General features: G+C 43.3%; 1 protein-coding gene across 2 annotated transcripts in view; it reads left to right on the forward strand.

The window, feature by feature from the left end:
• The window catches only part of CCSER1 (coiled-coil serine rich protein 1), a 741,465-nt gene that overhangs the window by 587,630 nt on the left and 129,864 nt on the right, over nucleotides 1-23,971 (forward strand). The window contains exon 11 of one of the 2 annotated variants that reach the window (XM_066632827.1): nucleotides 10,144-10,157. The exons of the other annotated variant lie outside the window; for it this stretch is intronic. Coding sequence (XP_066488924.1) covers nucleotides 10,144-10,157 — 14 coding nt within the window. The remainder of the gene's footprint in view (nucleotides 1-10,143; nucleotides 10,158-23,971) is intronic. 2 annotated transcript variants of the gene reach the window in all.

The following is a 23,971-nucleotide window of genomic DNA, read 5'->3' on the forward strand; positions in this document are numbered from 1 at the left end:
GAACTGAATCACACACTCCCAGTTATGTGTTATAAGTTATATATAGAGCCTCTGGCTTAACACACCAGGAACCTTAAAGAAGGATTTGATTAATGGTTCTACCAGTATGTTGTTTACAGTGAACTTAGCGTGAAAGTGTTTACGAAAAGGTTGTGATCAGACTTTAAAAATTAATGAATAAAAATGTGTCTTATCATCTTTTACTATGTTTTAAATAAATTAGAGACTGTTCAGTTCTTAGGTAACAATTACTGGTATATTATTTTTCAGGATCTGCCCTTGGGTAAAATCAGACAAAACTATAGTCAGAGCCCCTCCCCCCCGGCTAAGTTTAACTCTCCTTCCCAACTTATCTGTCATATAAAATTCCATTAATCTTGGTTCAAAACCTGCCCTTCACTTATCTGAGATCGACTTATACTTGCGTAACTGCAGTGCATGTTGATGGCCTAAGCATTTTTGCAAAGTTCCTATGGTGTGTATAAATTTTTGCGTCTGACAAACATCAGTGAGAACAAAACATTGGAAATCTGCTCCTAGTACTAATTTGCTTTGCTTGAAATATCGTCTAGTCATCTCTTCACAGATTTCAGATGTGCAATTTTACATTAGTAGCCAGCAGTTAGTGGGGGAAAGGGTGGAAATTAGGCTAATGATATTGTTACCTAATGGACTGGAAGGTCATGCAAGAATAACAGATGATTTTTTAAAAAGAAAAGAAAAAAAGAACTTAATTGCATATTTATTAAGTAAAACAGAATGGACTCTTCAGAGCTGTAACACTCTATCAAGTATGGGAAATATGGCTTAATATCCTGCCTCATTAAGGAATTGTGCATTAGGTAGGAATGACAGCTCTGAAACCCTTACTGACAATGGATATTTGTTTTAAGCCCCAAACAAAAGGAAATTAAATATCTTAATATATTGTGGACAGAATTTGTGCTTTCATGGGCTGTGAACAAAAAAAATTGAGCATTCAGAAATTACAATGTCATATGAATCCATGTGGAAAGAAGCCATTTTTACTGGTTTTTAAAACTCTCTGCAGTTTCGATATCATTGTACTTCAACTGGAAAATGAAAACCTTTGCTGAATTCTTGTGGTTGTAGGGTACTGATCATACACCTGATTCTCACAAGTACACTGTTGCACTATTTAGGCATATATATTATTGGCAAAACCTGCCACATGTCATCTTCAGCAGGAAGATCCAGAACTGATATTCCATGTCTAACAATCTTATTCTAAAACAATATGGACTCATTTTTCAGCATGATTTCCTGTTTCAGCACAAAGTTTCAAATGCTTGTCAAAGTATCTCATTCATTTATGTTAAAATGACATAAAGGTTACATATTTGAACAATCTTCTGTTGGAGCTTTGAGTGACTTCTGGGTCACATCCTTTGGTGTGTATCCATCGAATATCATGTGCACCTGCCTGGGCCAGTATACAGTACGCACCTCTTTTCGAGAATAACCCGATGTTTGGTAGGTTGGCCTGGTCAAGGATGCCTGTACCGGTGATTGTATCTTGCTGAGAAATAAGGATACAACATGAACAGTAGAAGTAGAATACAGGTCCAGCCTAGTTATACGCAGATTTTTTATACACGGATTTTACTGAACACAAATGGCCACAGCAAATGAGAAGGAACCTGCTGATCCCTGGAGAAGGGGAAAAATACATCCCTTTAAAATCAGTTTAAAAAACTGAACAGTCCTTTAACAATAGCCTCCTTAATGAGAGGGGGGGCAGCTGGCTGACAATCCATCAATCCTTCTTTCTCCAGGTGACCCCTCCCTGAGCACATGAAAGAAAGGTGATCATTTTGCATTGGTGAAGGGAGGGGCTGAGTGAAGCATGCTTGGAGGAGACTAATTGATGAATTGTCTTCTTAATGACTCTTATCTTATATCGCAAAGGTCAGCAAGGCTGTTTTTAAATCACTGGAGCAAAGAAACTTTGTTTTTAAAATTGATTTGCTATAGTGCACTTTTTGTCATCCACGTGAGTGCTTGGAACGGAACCCACGCGAATAATGAGGCTCAACCTGTATGCTGAATTTCCTCTTTAGACCAGGGCTTTTCAAACCCTGGCCCGGGGGCAGAATCCAGGATCTGGGGAAAGCTCCCTGTCCACGAGTGCAGCTTACCGTTCTAGCCCTGCTCTGCATGTATTCCTAGTAGATCTGGGTACCAGGACACTCTGGGCAGTTGTGTCTGTCCAGATGTCCTGTTGCATAGCCTTTTGGGACACCGGGCGACAGACGGAACTGCCCACAGTGTCCTTGTGTGCAGATCTACTGAGAATACACACAGCATGTGGGCTGCAATGGTAAACTCTGGTTTGAACGGGACCGCTTTTTTGACAGACAGCAGTTGTGAGTTTGGTGACAGCTGCTTTAGACAGATGGAAATGATCTCTCTCCTTGCCACATAATAGGATGCCAAGATCACAAATAGTTCAGCATCTTTTTCTTTGTGGTTTGATGTTATTCTAGGCATCACATACGAGCCTGCCAAAATGGCATGATTGCTTTCTCAACATGAAACATAGGCTGAGAGTCACTATGGATAAGAGGTAGCAGAATGTATGAAGTATCTCAGAAAGAGTATTTGAGATCATTGTAGGCAGTTGTGTTCCAGCCTCTTCCATTATGACATAATGTTAATCAGTTAACATTACCATAGACAGTTAAGATAACCATATAATTTTATGGATGACCCATAAAGTTTTGTATCTTCATGGGGAGTTCCATAATCAAGATGTTCTGCATTTTGATCTCGACTTTGGATATGCAAGAAGACATATGCAAGATGATCTCATATTTGTAGAACTGGGAGATTAATGCTACAGTATGGCAATTGTAATTACTCCTTCTGTGTGGTTTTATCAGAACTGGTTTCCTAAAAGTGAATTCCATATGAAAAAGGACATGAAATGTAGTTTGCATTATTCTTTTTTGAAAGCAATTATTTGTCCATTATAATATAGATGCAACTCATATTTCCACACATATTGAAAAGATCTTTCCATAAAACGTATAATAAAATGGTTTCTAAAATACTGCCTATTTTATTGAGTGCTTACTGAATTTTAACTCTGACACTAAAACTTTTCATTTCAAATTTCTACCAATAAATTCCCCTAGCTCTAATGCTGTAGTTCTCAGCTCTGACCAAAACAGCCTTCTTGCTGTTCTGCTTTTAAAAAATTTAAGTAAGGGAGTATGGGACCACATCTGCATTAAAATGTATTCCAGTCCTATTACTGAGGCAGTTTAGCAGAAAATCAGGCAAGAAATTTCTATCACCTCTTAAGTATGAAAGGGAATGGGAAAAGAACAGGCAACAAGAGTCCCAGTGTGAAAAGCCTTCATGGTACTCTGACCACTCAACTGCTATTCTGTCACCCTTCGTGCTTCGCCGGATGCATTTTAGAGAAGTCTAGAGGACAAAATGTCTTTAGAAAAATAAGTCTGTCTCGCACACACATATACACATTTTTCCCTTCCTTTCTTGTGGCAGAAACTGATGTTAATGGATTATGACAAATCTATGGGTTGCCTCTAATCTACATAGCTACTAAAGAATTGGAAGGACACATTTTCAGTTCTGTTTCATGCCATTGGATGAAGTATGGAAGACAGAGATGAAGCACAGTGGGCCCTCAGCATCTGTGGGGGTTTGGTTCCAGGACAGCACGTGATACCAAAAAAACACAGATGCTCATGTTTCTATGAAATGGCATAGTGTTTGGCTGATTAGCTGCTTATGAGTTGATAGCTGATGAAGCCTATCCAGGTTGGACAGAGGTGCCAGGTGAGGTACTAGGAGAGGCAGAGAGGGGACTGTGGTGAGCCAGAGCCTACGATCACACACAGTGTGCTTCAAAGGGCAGTGCTGGTGGCTGGGAAGGAAGGAGGAAGGAGGGGGAATTTTTTTCAGAATATTTTTGATCCGCGGTCGGTAGAATCTGTGGCTGCAGAGCCGGCGGATACAAAGGTTCCACTGTAAGCAGAATTTTCATCTAATTGAAGACAGTAGCATCATAATGGCATGGAAGGGGTTGCAGGCTGCATCAGGTGCCATCCTGAAGAGGGGTGACATTAAACTGCCCGAGCCTCTGTTGAGTGATCTCTGGGCCCAGATGCCTCCGCACTGTCACCAACAATTGTTTTCACAGCTTGCCGGTGGGAAAATGAAGTGACTGGGCCTGGACAGGGCCCAAGATTGCCAAATGGAGGTGATCTAGAGGTAGACTTTTCACATTTAAAGCAATATGATCACCTGCAAGGTTGGGGTAACATGATTATGTCATGTCACCCCAAACTTCCAGAATGCCAAGCTTCTCCAGGTAAGCACCTCACTGGGTGGCACTTAGCCCAAGAGGATAAGGCTGGCCCAAGACCTCCAATGCTTTAGGCAATGTGCCAAATGCAGCCTCCACCCCTTACCTGGTGATGTGCCTGACTCTGCTCCTTCCACTTCCTGTCTTGGAAAAGGAAGAGGGGCACAGAGTGGAAATGTGGGGGGGGGGGGAGTGGGAGAGCCTACCACTCTCCTCTCTCTTCACATTCCCTCTTTTGCTCCTTTTCTAATCCAGAGTGAATGGAGATGGGAAGCAGTGAGGGCAAGTAGGCAGATAGAGGTGGGCTCCCTCCATCAATCCGAGGTGCCGGCCTTAGTTGGCTGCATGGATGGGCCAACAGTGGTGGCAGCTGTTCAAACCATGTACTTCTTGCACTAATGCTGTACAAATTTTTTCTACATGGAGATGATTTTAGCATTTTTTTTAAAAATCCCATATGAAATGGCCCCATGATTTTCCTAATTTCTTGCTTGCTGGTTTGAAGTCTTGAATGAAAAATGATGACTGCTGCACACTGAACATGCTTTGAGATGTCATAGTCATCATTTTACAGGCTGAGCTTCAATTCTTGCACTATTTGACTGTCAGAGATTTCAGGTGTGTGCTGTGGTTTCTCCCTTCTGTGGCTCCAGGTTGTTCTTGGACACGTTTCTGTAAAGCAGTGTAAAAGAATAAAGAAGTCAAGTCAGTCATGAGAATGGCAGTGATATAATCTTTGGGGACATTAGTTACCTGAAAGGATATCTTCTTCATATATGGGGCTGGGCAGTGGTGGAACAGGAGAGGAGTAAACAGAATGGTATGATGTCTGGTTTGGGTCTTTATTCCACTATATAAAGTAAATTCTTGTCTATCCTTCCAGTGGGGAGCAAAAGAGCTGCTTTTGGGACATCTGCAGTAAGAGCAAGCATAGTTCACCCTGACACTGGCTGTCCCAACCATCTGTAGCAGCTGCCCACCACCTAGGGTTCTTGCAGTATTGAAAGCCTCATTCCCTCCACAGGTATAAACCATGCATCATGGTAATAGGCATTTAACAAGTGATGTAGACTCAGTGGCATAGCTAACGAAAGTGCAGTCTGCTGCTGAATGCAAAATGATGCCCCGGAAGTGACGTCACACCCAGAAATTTTTAGAAAGTCAAAAATGGGGCAGTGGCATAGGTAAGGCTACCTGGAGTCAAAGAAGATTGTGTAGCACCCCCCTCCCCCCATGAAATCAAATTTAATAAGTAAATAAAAAGTTTTCTGGTTAATTGTCAATAACTTTCGATAGAATACAGATATTCCAGCACTGTTTGTTTCATTACATTCAGCATTAAATTACCTTTCCAATGATATATAACATGACGGTATTATTTGTACATGTCAAGGTTTTCACAGTTTTGACCACTAGCGTCAATCTCAGCTTATTGCCCCCCTAAAGCCCAGTGTTGAGCCCGCCCGCCCTCAGTTACCTCTATTTGGCTCAGAAATTGAGCCATTCTGGAAGGGGGGGGTCAGGTGCACAGTGATATAGGGGGTGACATTGCCACGTCAGCCACCCTGTGTGCTGTTAGGTCCCGGGATGCTTCTGGATGAAAGAGCGTAGGATCTCCCTACAGATCTTGACCACATGGAAGTAAGGCAGAAGCAGAACTAGTAAGTTCAATCCTTCTCTTCCTCCATGTGTTTGCTGCCTACAGTTATCATCTACAGGGCAGCATACCTTCTTCAGCCGAAGCTCAGATCTCAGACTCTTCTTTTACAGCAGCTAGCACACTTCACATCCCAATAGGTCATGAGGGCAATAGTAGCTCCTTTGCCCTTTAATGGTGTTCGATGCCAGTCGAGCCTCCAATTCTGTTTTCAAGGTAGCATTTGGCCTATGCACTGATGTGTGCATTGATAGCATCAGATTCAGCAGATTAGAGATCCAGATCAGGAAACAAGAAACACTTTCTAAACACAGTGAGCAAAGCTTTTGATGGAGGTAATCTTCGTCAGCATTAGTGAAGTTTTGTTGTCTTATGGACAACAACTTTAAAATGTACACAGTGTAACGGACATCTATTGATGTGTGCAGTAAGTCACTATCAAGAGTGGAGAACCCTCGAGGTAGGTATTGATTTTCCTTTTTATCCTCAGACAATATTTCCATTTTGATATTGACTCAACACAAGTCAATAGTTGCTTAATATACAGTATTATAAAGTATGTGCTGCTATACTTTATAAAGTATAAACCCCTGCTAATTGGGTAAGAGGCACTTTTTCAAGCGGGTGCTCCTCTTTTTTTAGCAGGGGGAGAGTAACTGGCCCACCTCACCCCAGCACTGTCTGTTCTAGTGGCTGTCTGCTGGTATTCCTTGGCATCTTTTTAGATTGTGAGCCCTTTTGGGACAGGGAGCCATTTAGTTATTAGATTTTTCTCTGTAAACCGCTTTGTGAACTTTTGGTTGAAAAGCAGTATATAAATACTGTTAATAATAATAATAATAATAATAATATGTGGCATTAATACATAGATGCCTTAAAGCACTTCCTGCGATTATGACATTGCATAGCATATTTCTTTTTATACCAAAGAATAATATATTTTAAAAGAAAGAAAATAAGGGTACTTACATACTAAGGGCAAATAGTTTTGGTGGCTTTACTGACTCAAAAGAAGTGGATTTTGTCATCACTTTAGGAGGATATCTATTTTTCAAAATGGACTCACGACAATCTCTTCTCATTTCTGGTGGCTTGATTTGATAGGGGAACAGGGCTAAGATCCAGCATAAGTGACAGACCCTGGCCCTGCCTACTGCTCCCCATCCACATCTCCTCCCCACACACCCCCAGACTCCAGCACCAGCCTGGAATGGCCGGCACAAACTTACCAAGTACAGGGCCCGCATCGGCACTGAGAGGCTGGCACACATTCTTGCGCTGGCCTTCCTGTTCTGAAGTTGGGACAAAAATGCTTTACAGCACTTTCCCAATGACGATGGGCCTGTGCAAGGGACTTGTGTCAGCCCAAGGGCACTTTTGGATTGCGCCCTCAGAGCACAATCCTGAGTGCTCAATCGGCCACTGCAAGTCCCTTGCGCCAGCAAAGGAGTGTCAGCACCTCCTTTTGAGTCAGGGAGGTTGGCTCAAGGACATGCACCAGCCTCCCCGCAGTGGAGCAAGGCCCAGTGGAGGTGAGTTTGTGCCAGTTGTGGAACAATGGCTCAGGGGTTTGAGGAGGGCTCAGGGAGGGTATTTCAGGGATGTTCCGGGGTGGGGCGAGGGTGGGTGAACCGGTGGGAGGACTGGGCCTGGGGGGGTGGTGGGACTGACCTCTGGCACTTATGCCGGATCCTAATCCTCCTCCTGAATTGCCTGGTCTAACTCTGCGCAAGTGATTTAGCTGGTGCAGATCCAAGTAGCAGTGCTCGGGTTAAGGGAAAAATATCCCCTTGCCCCAAGTTGTACCACAGTCATCCTGCACTGGATACAGCACAGGTTAAGATTGGGCTGAAAGTACTCTATAGGATACTGCTACAGTCAAATCAGAATGCTTCCCAAGCTCCTACCACAGTTCGGTTCGTTAATTTCACAGTCCGATTCCATTCAGACACCACATCATCAGCGCACTGACACTGGTACAACAACCACTGTACACTAAGCCCATTTAGGCAATGTGATACTGGTTACATAAGATGAACCTGAATACTGTTATCTGACTTCACAGCCCAATGCAGACTTACCAGTTTGTGAACCACCTGTTGCGTCTGAGCAACATAATTAGCCACAGGGGACATGTCTGTCTCTTTGAACAAAAACCTGGCCCCTGCCTTTGGCTGCTTGGATACTGTTCTACTCACTGTTACCTTGACCTTTCACTTTGGACTGCACCTTATCTCAGCAGCCAGCAACCAAGAGGTGCTTAAGCCTGACAAGCGCATGGTGGTAGCACTCAGACACACTGCCTTAGTGGATGTTGGGCTTGGCACTTGTCTTTCCCATATTCTGTACTACACAAGGACTTCATAGCTTTTTTGTTCAGCATAGTGCCTTAAGTGCACTGGCACTAAATCAATGTTATTACATTTGAATACTAGCAATAGCCAGATCTGAAGTGTCTCTATTGATTGGAGGCATTGAAAAGTGCTCCTTGTCTCACTACCTGAGATTCCAGACATGGTGCTTGGTCAATGACAGCGCAAGCCTGCAGCGCAGAGTAATATGACTCATAGCCTTATCTTAACCTGTGCTGGAACAGGCAGGTCAGCTGGCCTGTGCTGTATCCAGCACAAGGTTTGAGATGGTTCCCACACAACTCGGAATAAGGGGATTTGTATCCCCTTATCCCATGTTGCACAGCAGCGACCTCAATGGCGCTACTCAGATCTGCACCAGTGAAATCACTATGCAAATCTGAGTAGCCTGGTGTAAATCCAGGCTGTTCGAGAAGGGGTTAGAATTCGGTCTAAGTGCTGGAGACTGGTCCCACCCCCTCCCAGACCTGTTCCTATTTGCAAATGTCTGAAATAAAAACATGGAACTAAGAGAGAAGAGAGCTATGCTTTTGGTTCCTTTAAGCAAGTCCATTTGCTGTCTGTAATGTGGTTAGAACTTCATAGTGCTTGAAAATCAAGCTGCCAACATAATAACCTACCTGCTACACCAGTGGCATTGCCCAGGAAGTCTGCAAATGAGAAGCTGCTTAATATGATCCTGCAAATAAATTGCATATTAAATGTAGGAACTCCTTGTCTGAATTCTCTCCCATAAGCATGGTAAATGGAGACTAGTTCAAAGTAATACACTTCTTTATTTTTGTAGATTGTAGACTTTCAGTCCCTGTGTATGTTAAAACATGCCATGCAACCCCAAGAAATGATTTGATTTCACAGATCAAAAAAATTCAGTGGCTTCAGCTCATCCATAAATAAGTTGTGAGATTGTTAATACAAGGAGAAAATTGTGGCTTCTGCTACCATGAAGCCATTAGCTATTAACAGGGTGATATTCAGAAGGAACTGCTGAACTGCTTTGAAGTTACCACCAGTCATGTGATTATGTATCCCCAATCAGCCACTGTGCACTTCATTAATGGGAAGAACAGCAATTACAGGTCATTGACATTGTGCTGATATGCAGACATCTCTTAAATCAAAGAGGCATGATGTCTGCAGTATCTAAAATTCTATACAATCGTTCTATATTTGTAGGGTAAAGTAGAAGGACTAAACAGGCTTCAGATGTGGAGAACTAATTGCAGTAATCCAGGTAAATACTTGGCAATAGTAATTGCACTTGAGAACATATCTGTTTTTCCCTAGTGAAGTCCTTGACATTCCAAGTTGTTATGGCACTCCAGCATTGCTTTCTCCACATGAAACACTTTTTCACTGACTTATTGAGGCAGCTCCTGGGCAGCCCAATCGTAGCCTTTCCTGGCACCCAGCAGTATAGTGACACTGAAATGGCCACCACTGTATCCTGTGGGGCCAAGGAAGCTGCCAGAAATCTCCTTAGGATAAAGGAACATTGGTTCCCTTACCCCATGTCTAGCCCCAGCAGCCCCAAGGGATCTACTCTGATTTGCACCAATTCTTGACCTGGTGCAGGACTGAGGAGGCCTGTGTAGGGCTTCATGGCTCAGGAGGGGTGATAGGATTCTGCGGCAGCCTCTGCCTCAATCCCCAGCCCCTTCCCAGGCCCGATTCCCCCCCCATTCCGCCCTCCGTCCACCCAGTTCCTTTCTTCAGAGAAGGGGAAACAGTGGACACATCCCAATGTTATTGTGCAGGGGGTGGAAGGGAGGTGGGGAAGATTAGACAGGTCAGGAGGTGGGCAGAATGGGGAGGCAATAAGGCAGTGAGGAGGCCAGATCATAAAGGAGGGAGAATGTAAAGGAAAAATAAATGCAGTGTGCATTTCTTTGGCCACATTAGTCTATTTTGAATGAATGTTTTTCAGGATGCTTGGCTTTCAGTGATAATTAATCTTTTAAGCAGAGCAAATCCTTTTGCTATTAAAACACAGTGACATAACATAGGGCCTGTGAAACAAAAAGTACAACACAGTTCCTTTTGTCCTAATGACCTTAATGTTGTGTTCTCTTTATGCAGCTGTAATAAAGGAGATAGTCGAAGAAATTGGGGGGGGGGGGGAAGAGAGTAAATGAAAAATGATTTTCAGAATAAAATTAACAGTGCTCCTCCTATTCAGCATTTATTAGTCTAAAAGTTATGTGTAGATGTAAACGAGTCATACAGTCTTAAGGCATAACATTTTGGAAAGTCTTCTGCAATGAAAGGGATTGCAGAGCACTGCAATGAAGTGCTCTGTACAAGAGCGCTTCAGTGTGCTTGCACTACCCCTATTGGTTTCATATGAACGTAAGTTCTACTGGATCAGGCCAAAGACCCATCTAGTCCAGCTTCCTGCTTCCTACACTGGATGTCCAGATGGCTCAGGGAGGAGCACACAAGACAACAAGATACCACAACAAGGTGCCACTCCCTTGCATCTGGCATTGTGAGGTAGCCTACTTCTAAAACCAGGAGGTTGCATGTACCTGTCATGGCTTGTAACCTGTGATGGATCTTTCCTCCAGAAATCCGTTCATTCCCCTTTTAAAAGCATCTAGTCCAGATGCCATCACTGAATCCTGTGGCAAGGAGTTCCATGGACTAATTACACTCTGGGTAAAAAAATATTTTCTTTTCATCTTCAGTGGGACATTTGCAGGATGATTTCCCAGACGACTGCGCCTTTACTGTTTTCGTATACACTGCCAATGATCCACAGGACCTTCTCACTATCTGTTACATTCCCCAGCCTCTAAGAATGTTTCAGGGGCTTAGGGAAGTCTGGGGGATAGCAGGAACGGGGATCAAGTGGAAGACAAGAGCTTTTTTTTGGTCTTCATTCATATTAAACACTTGAAAATCCCCTTGAGGTTTTTTTAAAGTGTTTGATGAGAACACTTGAAGTGCTCGCTTTATTTTAGGGGAGAGGAGAAGACTGCTAGCCTTGTGCATCTCTGTCAAGAATCCTTTGCACAGGTTAAATCTTGCTTTGGCCTCAGTAGCAGTTTAGAAGCGATTTCCTAGCAGGGGCTCAAATACTCCAAGCTCTTGTTCTTTCCGAACACAGGAGGTTTTAAGCAATCCATTTCATATAGCTAAGCAGCTATAAACATTTGGTACGTTTTGGTTAGGAAGGAAATACTGTACTTTAGGAAGAAGAAGAAAAGGAAGAAAAAAACAACCCTCTAACATTGTGTTTCGCTTGATGGCCTGGAAAAAGATTTCTTCATACAGTGTAAGGCAGCATTTTGCTCAGCTGTCAGTACAGATCAGACAAATGCTTGTTTTTATAATAGCATGGACATTAAAATATGGGCTGTTGTTTATAGTTACAACTTTTTCAACCCCTGGGATATTTTTTTTCCAAATCAATCTAGTCAGTGGAAAAAGCTCATATGCTATAGAGTATACTGCAGACATTTAATAAAGAATGCATTCTGGAAACCTTTCTAAAGAATTATGCTCCTTGGTCCTTCATTCATCTATTTTAGGGTTGTTGCTGCTGCTTTTTTTTTTTTTACCCTTTTGCCATTGACTCAGAAGCATAATACGCAATGATAGTTTCTTATTCATAATTCATTTCTGAGAAGCCATTGTCAATATGGTTGTTCACAAAGTCTATTAAAAAGCATGAGTTATTATTTACTTTTCAAGATAAATGAAATTCCCAGCCTCTCTTTAGTTTCCCTGTTGAGAGATAAAAATGTTTCCTTCCTTAAAAATGGGATGGGAGGGTAACCTGTTCTTATTCTTTTGAAAACAACAGCAGCTACAAATTACCCGAAAGGCCTTTATGATGCTAAAAGTGAGCCCCATCAGATGTAGTAGCTTCCTTGCTCTGACATATGATAGGAAGAGAGGGAGTGCATGTCTGATCCTCCCAGTACCTGTGTCATTGTCATCATCCCCAAATGTTCACATCGGCATGGATTGCACAGGTGCACTTTTTGCACGTTAAATCTAACTCGTATTGTCCAAAATTATATAGTCGATCCTTCAGGAAAATCTAGTGATCGGCCATGTATCAACTTACATGTGTGATCAACATATCAACTTAATGTGTGCATATTATATTTGGATGTGCTTTCCCCGTGTAGATATGCAGGGATGATGGAGGCAGGGCAGGTGCTGGGTGAATAAGGATCACAGCCAAAGTATAATTTAATCCAACCCACTGTTCTTCTTGCTTGATAGTCCTGTTAGAGCTTATCTAGCACCACCGATCCAGAAGGTAGTGCACTGTATTTAATGGGTAAGCGGCCACGGACCTCTGCAGCCCTGCACCTGGGGCAAAGCTCCACAATGGTGCCCCCCTGCAGGCTATCACCGCCCCCATGCAGAAATCTGCCCCCCCCCACTCACCAGAGGCTCAGAGAGCCTCGCGCGACCTCCTCCTGTGCCAGGGAAACCTCTATGAGGGTTCCCCGGTGCTATAAACTGTGCTTCTGGCAAACTGGAAGCACAGTTTCAGCCCCTCAGAGAGGCTTCCGCAGGGTCCCAGCAGCTGGCGCCTGGGGCATTTGCCCCAGGGCAGTCAATGGCAGGCACGCAACTGCAGATAAGAGACAGAGTAGCAAGCTAGCCAGGTCAAATCTTGCCTTAGCAATGAATTCACAAGGTAGCTTTAGGTAAGGCACCATCCCTCAGGCTGCAATGCTATGCACAATTACCTGGGAGTAAGTCCCGTTGAATTCAATTGGACTTACTTCTGAGTGGACCTGCACAGGATTGTGCTGTCAGACCCCTGGCTGCAATATGGAGACACTAATACCGACCCACCTAATAGATTTGTTGAAAGAATTGTTAAGACAATGAATGTGAAGCGTTTTATACATTAAAGCACTCTGTAAACGCTATTTCGCTCCAAAATAACATATAACGGAAGGAAAGGATAACCTTGCTGTAGGATGATAGCCTAATTACTATCCTATTTCCTTATAATTAAAATCATCTGCATCATCTGCAGTTCATTAAAAACTCACATACCTTATGTTTCACCCATATCTATGACGGGCATTCTCAGAGGGAGGGAGATCAGACACTCCAATTGTTGATGGTTTTTAAAGATAACTACCGACCATGAAAACCTCAAAATGTATATCCTATTTCTCTTTGCCACTTTTATTTTTAAAGGGTCAGATGTGTGCCCCAGTCATGGCAAGGGAAAATTCACAGCTCCTAGAGATAAAACAAAGAGCAATAATTGATGGGGTGGAGAAGCACATGCCACAGAGAGACAAGAATCTTGTTGGTGTCCCCCATTTTGGAGTAAAGGGCTATTAATACTGACAGTTCATCCATGGATAATAAAAGTGTTTCATTCATATTTTTTCCAAGATATGGACATAGAGAGAAGGATATGGACAAATATGTCCAAGATATGGACATAGAGTCACGGAAAGTTGCTCTTCTATTCCAAGGGATCCGTTTTAAGGAAATGGCTGTCATTTTTGCTTTGTCATTCATTTTTTTTTCTGGGCTGGGAAAAAGCAATACCCAGTGACAGAAAATGTCTGGGGTCCCCTGAAAGAAATGAGTAATAAAGACAATTATTTGGAAAGACCTGTTGTTTTCAGGAATCTGCCCTACTATATATGGTGACATTTCTGACCTGTCCAAAACCTTTTGCACCTTGCACAAGATTGCTCTTGTGTCCAGGAGAATGCAATACGGTTAGATAAATGTAGAAATGTCATAGTAGCTTCAATTCCCTTAGGATTTCGTCGGCGTGTGTAACTGTTGAGGATTCTAAGCAGAGCTGTTAAAGCTTTCATTAAGCCATTTTTAAACTTTTGAATCTTTTCTCAAATAGCAGCTAGTTCTGGCATTGGAGCCCCATGACAGTTTATTATTGCTCCCATAGTTAAATTCAGGTTTTCATTGTATGACCTTTATTAAATGTGCCCCTATGTGGTCACATTTATACAGGCGTGTGCCCCTTAACGATGGGGATCGGTGTGTGCCACTTAACTCAATGTTCTCCTATCCCCATTGTTATGCGGTTAGTTTGTTAAGTGAACCTTCCACCCAATCTAGTGTCTTTGCTCTGTAAACAGACACTCTGCTGCAGGCTATGGGAGACCTGATTACCTCATTAAGGGCCTCTTTGTTATGCTTTGACCATCGTCATATATGCGGTCCATTGTTATACGGCCCATTGTTAAGCCGTGCATGCCTATATTTATATATGGTCTGAGTAAGATTGGCTTTACCACATGCAGATTGCACTGGGTGGCTCGAGGACTGGGAGAGGGTGACTGGAGGGCGTTTTGGAGGAAAGGAAGGGGCATTTTTGATTAGGGAGGGCAGAACAGTGTGGAGCAGGCCCAGGAGGGAACAGGACTGGCAAAGCAGGCCTCCACTTTATCCTAACACACACCCCCCGCAGCCCACCTGGCATTACACCAGGCTTCCCAGATTTGCACCAGATAAATAGGGATAGCAGGGGCTTTTCTTGGGGTAAGACTAAATATATTTCCTTACCCTGTGATGACCTCCAGCCACCTCCAGAGCTGCAATTGATGCAGCATAGTCCATGCAACTACGCTGCTCCAGCACAACCAAGGATTGGGCTGTGAATTTGGCAGGCTTGCGATTGTAGCCGATGTCATTATGTGTAAAAATCTGTTTGTAGGACAACAACACTGTTTGAAATCTGAAGCAGCACAGGGGTGTTGTAGGTCAAACAGAGATGATAGGCTTTTAAGACTTGGAATGTTATTTGACCTTTATCAAAAGACGCAATCAAAATCATAGAAAAGCTTTCCAAAAATGGGTCAAATGAATTAAAATACTGTGCAAGAAAATGAAAGATATAATGACTCTACCAAATGACCTTTAAATACAGGATAAGAATGGGAAAGTGGTGATATTTCTGTGTTGTTTTTTTAATTCATGAGAACAAATGAATAAGGACAAAGTTGCCTTGACATACGCTTGTTTGCTGTTGCCAAGAAAGTATCACAGAATTTGTAAGCAGGGGCATATGTGCAATCCAGAACATACAGAGTGCTAGGTATCTGAACCCTTAAAAGATGGGATTGGAACATAGAAGAACTGCAGCAATCAAAATCTGCAAAGGTTTAGGACTAAATTGCATGTTAAATAGTTTGCCCTTCCATTTTTGTTTTTTGCTGTTGTAAATAGTCATGGGTGTGTGGGAGGACTGATTAGAAAAAAGTTGCTACGGTCAGCCCCATGCTTCAGGGAATCAATGAGAGCTTTTTTTCCCCCATGACAGAGAGCTGCCATGGTGGCAGTGGTGTAGGAAGATGGGGTGCAAAGCACTAGGTTTTGCAGGGAGCCTCATTGCAGTGTGCAGGGGGCCCCTCTCCCTCTTCTTTGGAGCCACTCCAGGTGGAGGGAGCAAAGGGGAGGGGGAGGGACCCCTTGCATGCTGCAGTGCGGCTTCCTACAAAATGTAGTGCTTTGAACACCTTCTAGCAACACCACTGCATGATGGAGAGGGGATCTGGACTGAGACAGTGGTGGGAGTTAAACTCCCTTCCATGGGGCCCCTAATCTAGCCGCTGTTGATAGAATTAAAAACAAAAAAAAACAAACTAGTATTCTAGCCCCAATCATGGACTTCAAGTAATATTTAACTTAACCTTAAGTTACACCTTTTCATCTTATGCCAATATTCCATCCTTTGGACCTCCCCAGAGCTATCACTACTTCTTGCATGCAAGACCCGAGTTTCTTCATTTTGTCTAATTAGCTTGAAAAGGTGAAAAAAAGACTAGTGATAACCTTTCCTTTATATACAATCACTGACCTAAAATAAAGTTGAATAAAAATACTGTAAATACCTGCAGTTATAAAGAGAGAAGTAGGGGACGGAATTAACAGCAGGGTTAGAGCTGAAAAACACATAGGTAATAATTTTGAAGACTGTAGAATTAAAATACTCTGTACCATTTTAGGAAAAGATGACCATTTATAAAGTAGCCTTTTATAGATCACTAGCAAAATGTCTGGCATTATAGCAGGTAAGGTGCATGTGGTTTGAGGGTGTGTACGTTGCAAGAACTCATATGTGTGCTTGGTGTACTGTTCATATCTGCATATTCTGTGTATGGAGATACCTTGCACACCTAGGTGGAAGGTGACAGGTGGACCCACCCTATATCAAAGATGGAGGACAGAATTTGCTCTTCTCGGACATGCCCAGGTGCTTCACTTATTTTCCTACAAGAATGCATGAACAACAATCACACATTTGTAGGAAATAAATATTGTAGTATAACAGGTATGTGCTCCGTCACTGAGCCCAAGTCACAAGTTGTCAGTGACTCACAGCCCAATGCTGAGCTTCCAAGTACCAAGAGCTGCAGCAGTGCCAAAATGGCTACCACTGCATCCCATGGGGCTGGGAAGCAACGCCGGGGCTACTTGGGGTAAGGGAGCTTACGGTCCCGCTATTGAGCAGGCACAGAATTAAGGAGACCCGTGTTGGGTCTCTCAGGATGGGAGGGGGGATAGGATATGGCGGCAGAGCCTGCCGCCATCTCTTCCCCCTCCTGCCATGCTCTCTTCCCCACCACACCTTCCCCCTGCCCTCCTCCCGCCCCGAAACACCTCCCTCCCTGCCCCAACTTACCTCTCTGCTGCCTAGTGCTACAACACTCAGTTGAGTCAGTACCCATTCCTAGAATATATGTTCTCTTATGGTCACCAATGGGATCAGGCTACGCTCTGCCCCTGGTAACCCAAGACAAAAAGAACCTGAGAGATGCCTGTTGTTGTTGTTGTTGTTGTTGTTGTTGTTGTTGTTGTTGTTATTAATTTATACCTCGCCTTTTTGCCCAACGAGCAAATCCCTTTACAGCCCTTTGCAGCCCATCTCTTTCATTTGCATATCCTGGATTTTGTTTCTGACCCGGCAATATCATTTCCGTCTATTGCTTCGAAAGAGTTGAGGTCTCAAACTGTATGCACAGTATGTAGAATCTGCAAAATGGGAGATGGCTGATTTTCCCCCGCTCCCTTCAATGCATGCACTTATTTTTATTTTAAAGAGCAAGTTTAAATTTGCAGTTCCATTATCCTCTCCTTTTGACTCTGCTATATCAATTACATCTCATAATGAATTTTGAACAAGCTTTCATTTTTTGCTGACATTTGGACTCGGCAGTTAGTTTTGAACTCAGCTGGAGCAATAAGTTTTCCTTACCATGTACTTAGTGAGATCACATCAAGAACACCTCCCAAAATAAATGGCGATAAGTCTTTGCCAATCATGGTCTGATTCTGTGCACTGTAGCTACATTGTGCAAACACTAAATAGCAAGGAAAGAATTCACTAGAGATTTATGATAAAACAGAGAGGAATGACAATTGTCAAATATAAGCCACAGGCCTAAAATTAATATCACAACGAGATAAATGTCATATGGAAATTTTTGCAGGAAGCCTGCCTGAGGTTGATACAGTTGAAGAGTGAAAAATATGTTTCAAGACATCGGAAATGTAATGATATTTTATCCACTGTAGAGCTCAGATGTGAAAATGCATTACTCTTGATCAAGTTTAGTGGATAATTTAATGACTAATAGATAAGAAGCAGGGGAAAGTATTGCCTATTATTGAAGAAATGCCTGTTTAACAGAAATTGGCCCCCAAAAGAGACCAGGTCTATGCATCCAGCAGAATAAGTTAGCAGAGCAGTAAGGGCACAATCCTAACTCCCTGTTAGGCCGGCGCAAGGGACATGCCATAAAGCATATTTGCCCCTCCCCAGGGGTCACCTGGGCTTGTGTAGGGATGTGCACCGGCCCACAGAGGCTGCATCCAGCCTCCGCGCTGACCTGTGGAGGGAGGGTTGTGTTGGCTGAGCTTGGCCAACGCATGGATCTGGGGAGGGCGGAGAGGAGGCAGGAGGGAGGCATTCCAGGATGGGGGAGGGGGCGGACGGTGATCCAGGGGGCTGGCAGACGGGGAGCGGGAGGTGGGGCTGGGACCCGGCGGATCTGTACCTGTGCTCTGAAGTGGTACATTTCATTCTACCACCTCAGCTTTCTGTTGTCTCATTTCTGCCTCATTTTCCAGCGCATGTAGAATAGGCACAAGATACTAGCATGTTTCTACCTGTTGGTACCAACCCAGCAAAGTGTAGGAAGCATGGAAGCTAGCAGTGAAGGATGGTGGTATTTTAGGGTGTGTGTTTTTGACTTCTTATACATGCTGTAGCTGTCAGTAGCTAAATAAATAAATAAATGGCACCAGAGATTAGTCAAGTGTGATCCTCTGCTGCCACTTTTCAGCATATATCCACCGAGAGTAACTGGAAAGCACTATTTGCAAATCATTATCATGAGTATGTCGCATAAACTATCTCGTGTTTTGGCAGCTTAAGTTAGTAGTCAAGGGAAATATTGTCATGGAAACTCCTCTGATGGATTTTGCATCAGATGCAGCACCGTATTTACTTCAGGAAAATGACTTGTGTATTTAAGAATGTGCCCATTGTATCAATTAAATTGCATTGACTGGGATTTATTTTGCGACATCTGACAGTCCCAGGAATGAGTCTTCAGTTGGAGCAGAAATAAAGATTTAGGGCAATCCATTTGTACCCACTGAAATCCTCTTGTTGGTTGCATTTGTTGTTTCTGGCTTTTGACAACTATTTTGTACAGTAAGTGGCCTTGAGAAGTTGTTCCTTACAATGTGGGCTATGCATTTAAAAATACTTAAGTAATGAAAAAAATTGCAGCCCGTGTCCTTAACTTGCAGGCACTGCTTTAAGTAGCTAACATCTTGATGCAAATGAAGATTTATTGTTTGTGATCAGAAACCTTGTCAACAATAGACAGAATCAACATTTCCTGTCTAATTTAGGCCCAAATCCTAACCCACTTTCCAGCACTGGCATAGCTGTGCCAATAGAGCGCATGCTGCATCCTGCAGCTGGGTGGCACTCATGGAGGCCTTCTCAAAGTAAGGGAATGTTTGTTCCCTTACCTCGGAGCTTTATATCTCTCTTTATATCTTTGCTGGGGTGAGGGGGGATCCCTGGTTGCCTGGCTGCCAAGGGAGCAGCTGGGAGGGCAGAGGGCAAGCTTGGCATGTGAGGGAGAGCACCCAGGGAGAGTGCTGCTCTCCCAGCCGCTTCTCTGATGTGCACCCTTCCCCTCTTCTTACCTCTCTCTTAGGCTGCAATTCTGTCTACTCTTACCTGGGAGTAAGCCCCATTGCCAATAATGGGAGTCAATTCTGAGTAGACGTGCTTAGGTTTGGGGGAGATGAGGGGAAGCGTCCCTGCTTACCTTCCTTCTGAGGAAGATTTATTTATTTACTACTGTTTTTATTTCCTTTATTTACAAAAGCTCAAGCTACTTCTTGTCTTGAGGTGCATGAGTAGGCTGCACTTGTTTCTGGCTAGTGCTGAGCACAGTATCAATAGCCACATCAATGTTTGTTATTTGCAAGTGCTATATAAGAAGTAGCTTGAGATTTTGTAAATAAAGCCAGAAATAAAAATAGTAGTAAATAAATATTTTGTTCCAGATGTTTTATTTTTTGCTTGAGAGCAATGGTAGCGAGGGCAGGGTGAATTGGAAGAAGCTTCTGAGCTGGAATACTGTCTCTTGTCATTTACAGTTTGAGTTTCTAAGCAAGAACTTCCTGCTTGATGACATCACTTCCGGCTCTGACATCACAGTGATGTCACTTCCTGTTTGATTATGTCATTTCTGGCTATGACATCACTTCCAGGTTGCTGACATCACTTCCAGTGGGCCCCAGACAGATTGTCATTCTCAGAAGTGGGTCCTGGGCTAAAAAGGGTGAGAACCACTGCCTTAGAGCACAATCCTATGCAAGTCTGCTCAGAAGTAAGTTCCACTATAGTCAATGGATTTTACTCCCAGGAAAGTGTGGATAGGATTGTAGCCTTAGGGCCCAATCCTATCCAACTTTCCAGCTCCAGTGTAGCCACAATGCAGCCTCATGGTAAGGGAACACATGTTCCCATATCCTGAGAGGCTCCCAGTGACTGCCCCTCCACCACAGAATGTAGCACACATCCAACTGGCACAACTGCACCAGCAATGGACAAATGGAAAAGATTGGGCCCTTAGTCGCTGAGGTCATTCATAAATAAGATTTGGGTCTCTGTCCTAAAAACCCACATCAGAAAATACAGCTAGACAACAATTAACTAAACTTTCTTGGGGCCGCACTGTTAAATGTGGATACTTTTGGACACCTATTTTGTTACTGTGTTCAATCACTCCCTTTAGTTCATCAGTGTTGTGCTTTAAGAGGCTTAGGGCGAAATCCTAACCCCTTTCCAGCACTGACATAAGGGCAATGCAGCTCTGAGGTAAGGGAACAAACATTCCTTTACTTTGAGGAGGCCTCGGTGAGTGACACCCAATTACAGGATGCAGCACATGTCCCGTTGGCACTGCTATGCCAGTGCTGGAAAGCACTGACATAAGGGGTTAGGATTGCACCCTTATTGTGTGTCTTTGGGGGGGGGGGGGAGGTCTTACCATTCAGAAGAGACTGCCCTATTTTGCCCTGTAAATTAGGGAAGGCTTTATGTGCACAACAGAGAGCCTCCTTACCATGTGCAGTGAAATAGAAAAGAATGAGGCAAGTACCTCCATACATGTGGAGAGCTCTGTGTTTATGTCAGTGTCCCACAGAGCTTTGGAACACGCTTGCAATGTCAAAATGCTGAGCTCCACAGCACGGTTTTTGCACTGAACTAGACGTGAAGTAGAAATGAACTGATGTGTCTCCCAATTATTTTTGTTCTCGTTTGGCTGCTCCTGTGAGGGTTTCTGAATTTGATCTGAGCACTGGTGTGTGTAGGTCGAGGGTGGGTAGGTGGGCCTTAACCATCTTCTCCTACACAGTGATTCTGCTGTAATTGCCTCCCCCCCCCCAAGATGCTGTTAACTCCATGGGTACCAATACTTTTCCTCTTTTGGACCGTAGGCAGGTTTGGTGTGTGTGTAATTTAAATCAGGAAAATGACAGAGAGGACAAGAATGAAGCAGTTTCCCCCCTTTCCCCATTGCTCCAATAAAACTCAGGTCCTGATCCCTTTTCCTCCCCTGCCGATGCAGCCATGCTGTGCATGCTGCATCCTGCGGGGTGGCAGTATCAGAGGTCTCCTCTAGGTAAGAGAGTATTCCAGGTTCTGTTATGGCTATGTGCTCCACTGTATGGACATTTATGACAGCAGAACTAGTTAGGATTGGGCTGCCTGACTGCAAACCTAAACAAACTTACTTAGGAAGTAAGAAAACCCATTGAGTCCTGGCACATTTTACTGGGTATGTTGTTCAGGAGATGAGACTTAAGTTTGTTGTAAATAATGTTCAATGAGACATAGCTACAGATAGATTCAAGGTAGCTCAAAAGGGATGGTAAAAGGACCTCACAGCATAATTTCAGTTACTGTGAAAATATTTTAATTCTGGTAATTGAGGAGCAAACTAATGATTACCATGTCGTATAAGATATGTAAAGCAGGATTGCTTCTCCTTTTGCATATATTGTCTTTGTTTCATGTTAACTTCATCATGTAACCTCTCATTCTTCTGCTATGTTATGTATATATTTTAAAAATCCCACTTTCTTTCTGCCAAAACACAGTAGTTATTCTTCCTTTAAGAGGTTTACTGAATTGTGTTCATTAGAGTTTTGAGACTATCTGCATACAATTGATAAGAACAAGCACAACAGAAATATAAACCAGCATGAGTGAGTTGCTTTTGGAAGCCAATACCATTGAGAGGAGCTGTAGCTCAGGGGACGAACAGATGCCTTGAATGCAGAAAGCCCCAGGTTCAGCACCCTGTCTCTCCAGGTAAAGCAGAGAAAAATTCCTGCCTGAATCGTAGAAAAGGCTATTGTGAATCGAGATCAAAAATACTGATCTAGATGAACCACAGTCTGACTCAGTGTAGGGCTGCTTTTATGTCCTAAGGACGTAATCCAAACCTCAGCCAGACCAACTAGCCTGCGTTGTATCCAGTGCAGGTTTGGTGCACTCCAAGGTGCAACTTGGAGTAAGGGGATTTTAGTTTCCTTACCCTGAGCACCACCACAGGCAGCCCTCTGGGGCTACTTGGATCTGCGCCTACAAATTTGTGGGTACAAATCCAAGCAGCCCAAGTTACACCTCTTGGGCCAGGTATGAGGGTTGGAACCTGGCCACTTCCCAAGGCACCCTCCCTCTACCCTGAAACCCCCTCTCTCCACCTCTGTTCCTCCCTTCCTTCCTCCCTCCGTCTTCTCTCACTCCCTGTGCTGACCTGCCTGGGCCAGCACAAAATCACCCTGTTCTGGCACCACTCTGACTCTGCTGGGCCAGCACGCATCCATGTGCTGGCCAGCCTGCTCCCAAGTAGCCACGAACGTGCTTTGAGGCACATTCACAACACTCGGGAGCTGGCACAAGGGAGCTGGCACAAGGGACAAGGGAGCTGGCGCTGCCCTTGTCTTCCCCAGCAACATATTCATTTAGGTCAGATTAATTACTCAAAAGAAATCTGAATCTATGCTTTTATGTTTTCCGTTACTCATTTTAGTGCTTAATCAAAATCCATCCATTGTATAAAAAAAAAAAGTTATATTCAGAAAGCATAGAAATAACTGATATTGGATATTCGTAATGTAACAGAGTAAACAGAGGGCAAAGTGTTTTTATGACAAATTCTTCTATGAAGCAATTCTGCTCCACATTAACTAGAAATATTTTGCTTGCAATATTTTTGTGTTGGACTCTGTTATGTAGTTCATACGATCCTGCACAGCACAGAGGTGAGTTAGATTTTCTGAGATTAAAAAGAGCAATTATTTTTCAAGGAACGAGTATCAGTTTTGTTATCTGACACCAACTCAAAATCAGACATTTGGATTGATGGTGCAAAAATGGGAAGATTCAGGGTGATCCAGTGGAAGTGATTCAGTTTACATTAATCAAGTGGTTCTCAGACATTTAGCATCAGGACCCACTTTTTAGAATGAGAATCTGTCAGAACCCACCGGAATTGATGTCATGCCCGGAAGTGACATCATCAAGCAGGAAAATTTTTAACAATCCTAGGCTGCAATCCCACCCACACTTACCCAGTAGTGACTATCATTGTTAAAAGCATATACACAGTAGCCTGTTGAAAGCACAGATCTGTAACATTTCCCAAAATGCAGTCACATACCAGTCTAATATATTGAAATGAATGGGGACCCAACTGAAATGGGCTCGTCACCCACCTAGTGGGTCCTGACTCACAGTTTGAGAAACACTGCATTAATCAGTATAGTTCAGGCACATGCTATTTAAGACCACAAGTCCAAATTCAGCACACAAACAATCTAGGCAGCTCAGCAGGAGGTTGATACATTCATATCATCCAATATTCTGTGGACAAAAATAGAGGCATCACCATGTGTACACTCCTATCCCAACTCTGAAAATCATTGCTCGAGTGCTTCCGTATACTATTTACAGTACTGATGGGTCTTTTTTGGTAGCTTTACACTATGTTCCTTTAGTCTGCAATAGCTTTCCCTTAGGGC

This window comes from Tiliqua scincoides, chromosome 6 (genome assembly GCF_035046505.1).
Source record: "Tiliqua scincoides isolate rTilSci1 chromosome 6, rTilSci1.hap2, whole genome shotgun sequence".
NCBI lineage: Eukaryota > Metazoa > Chordata > Lepidosauria > Squamata > Scincidae > Tiliqua > Tiliqua scincoides.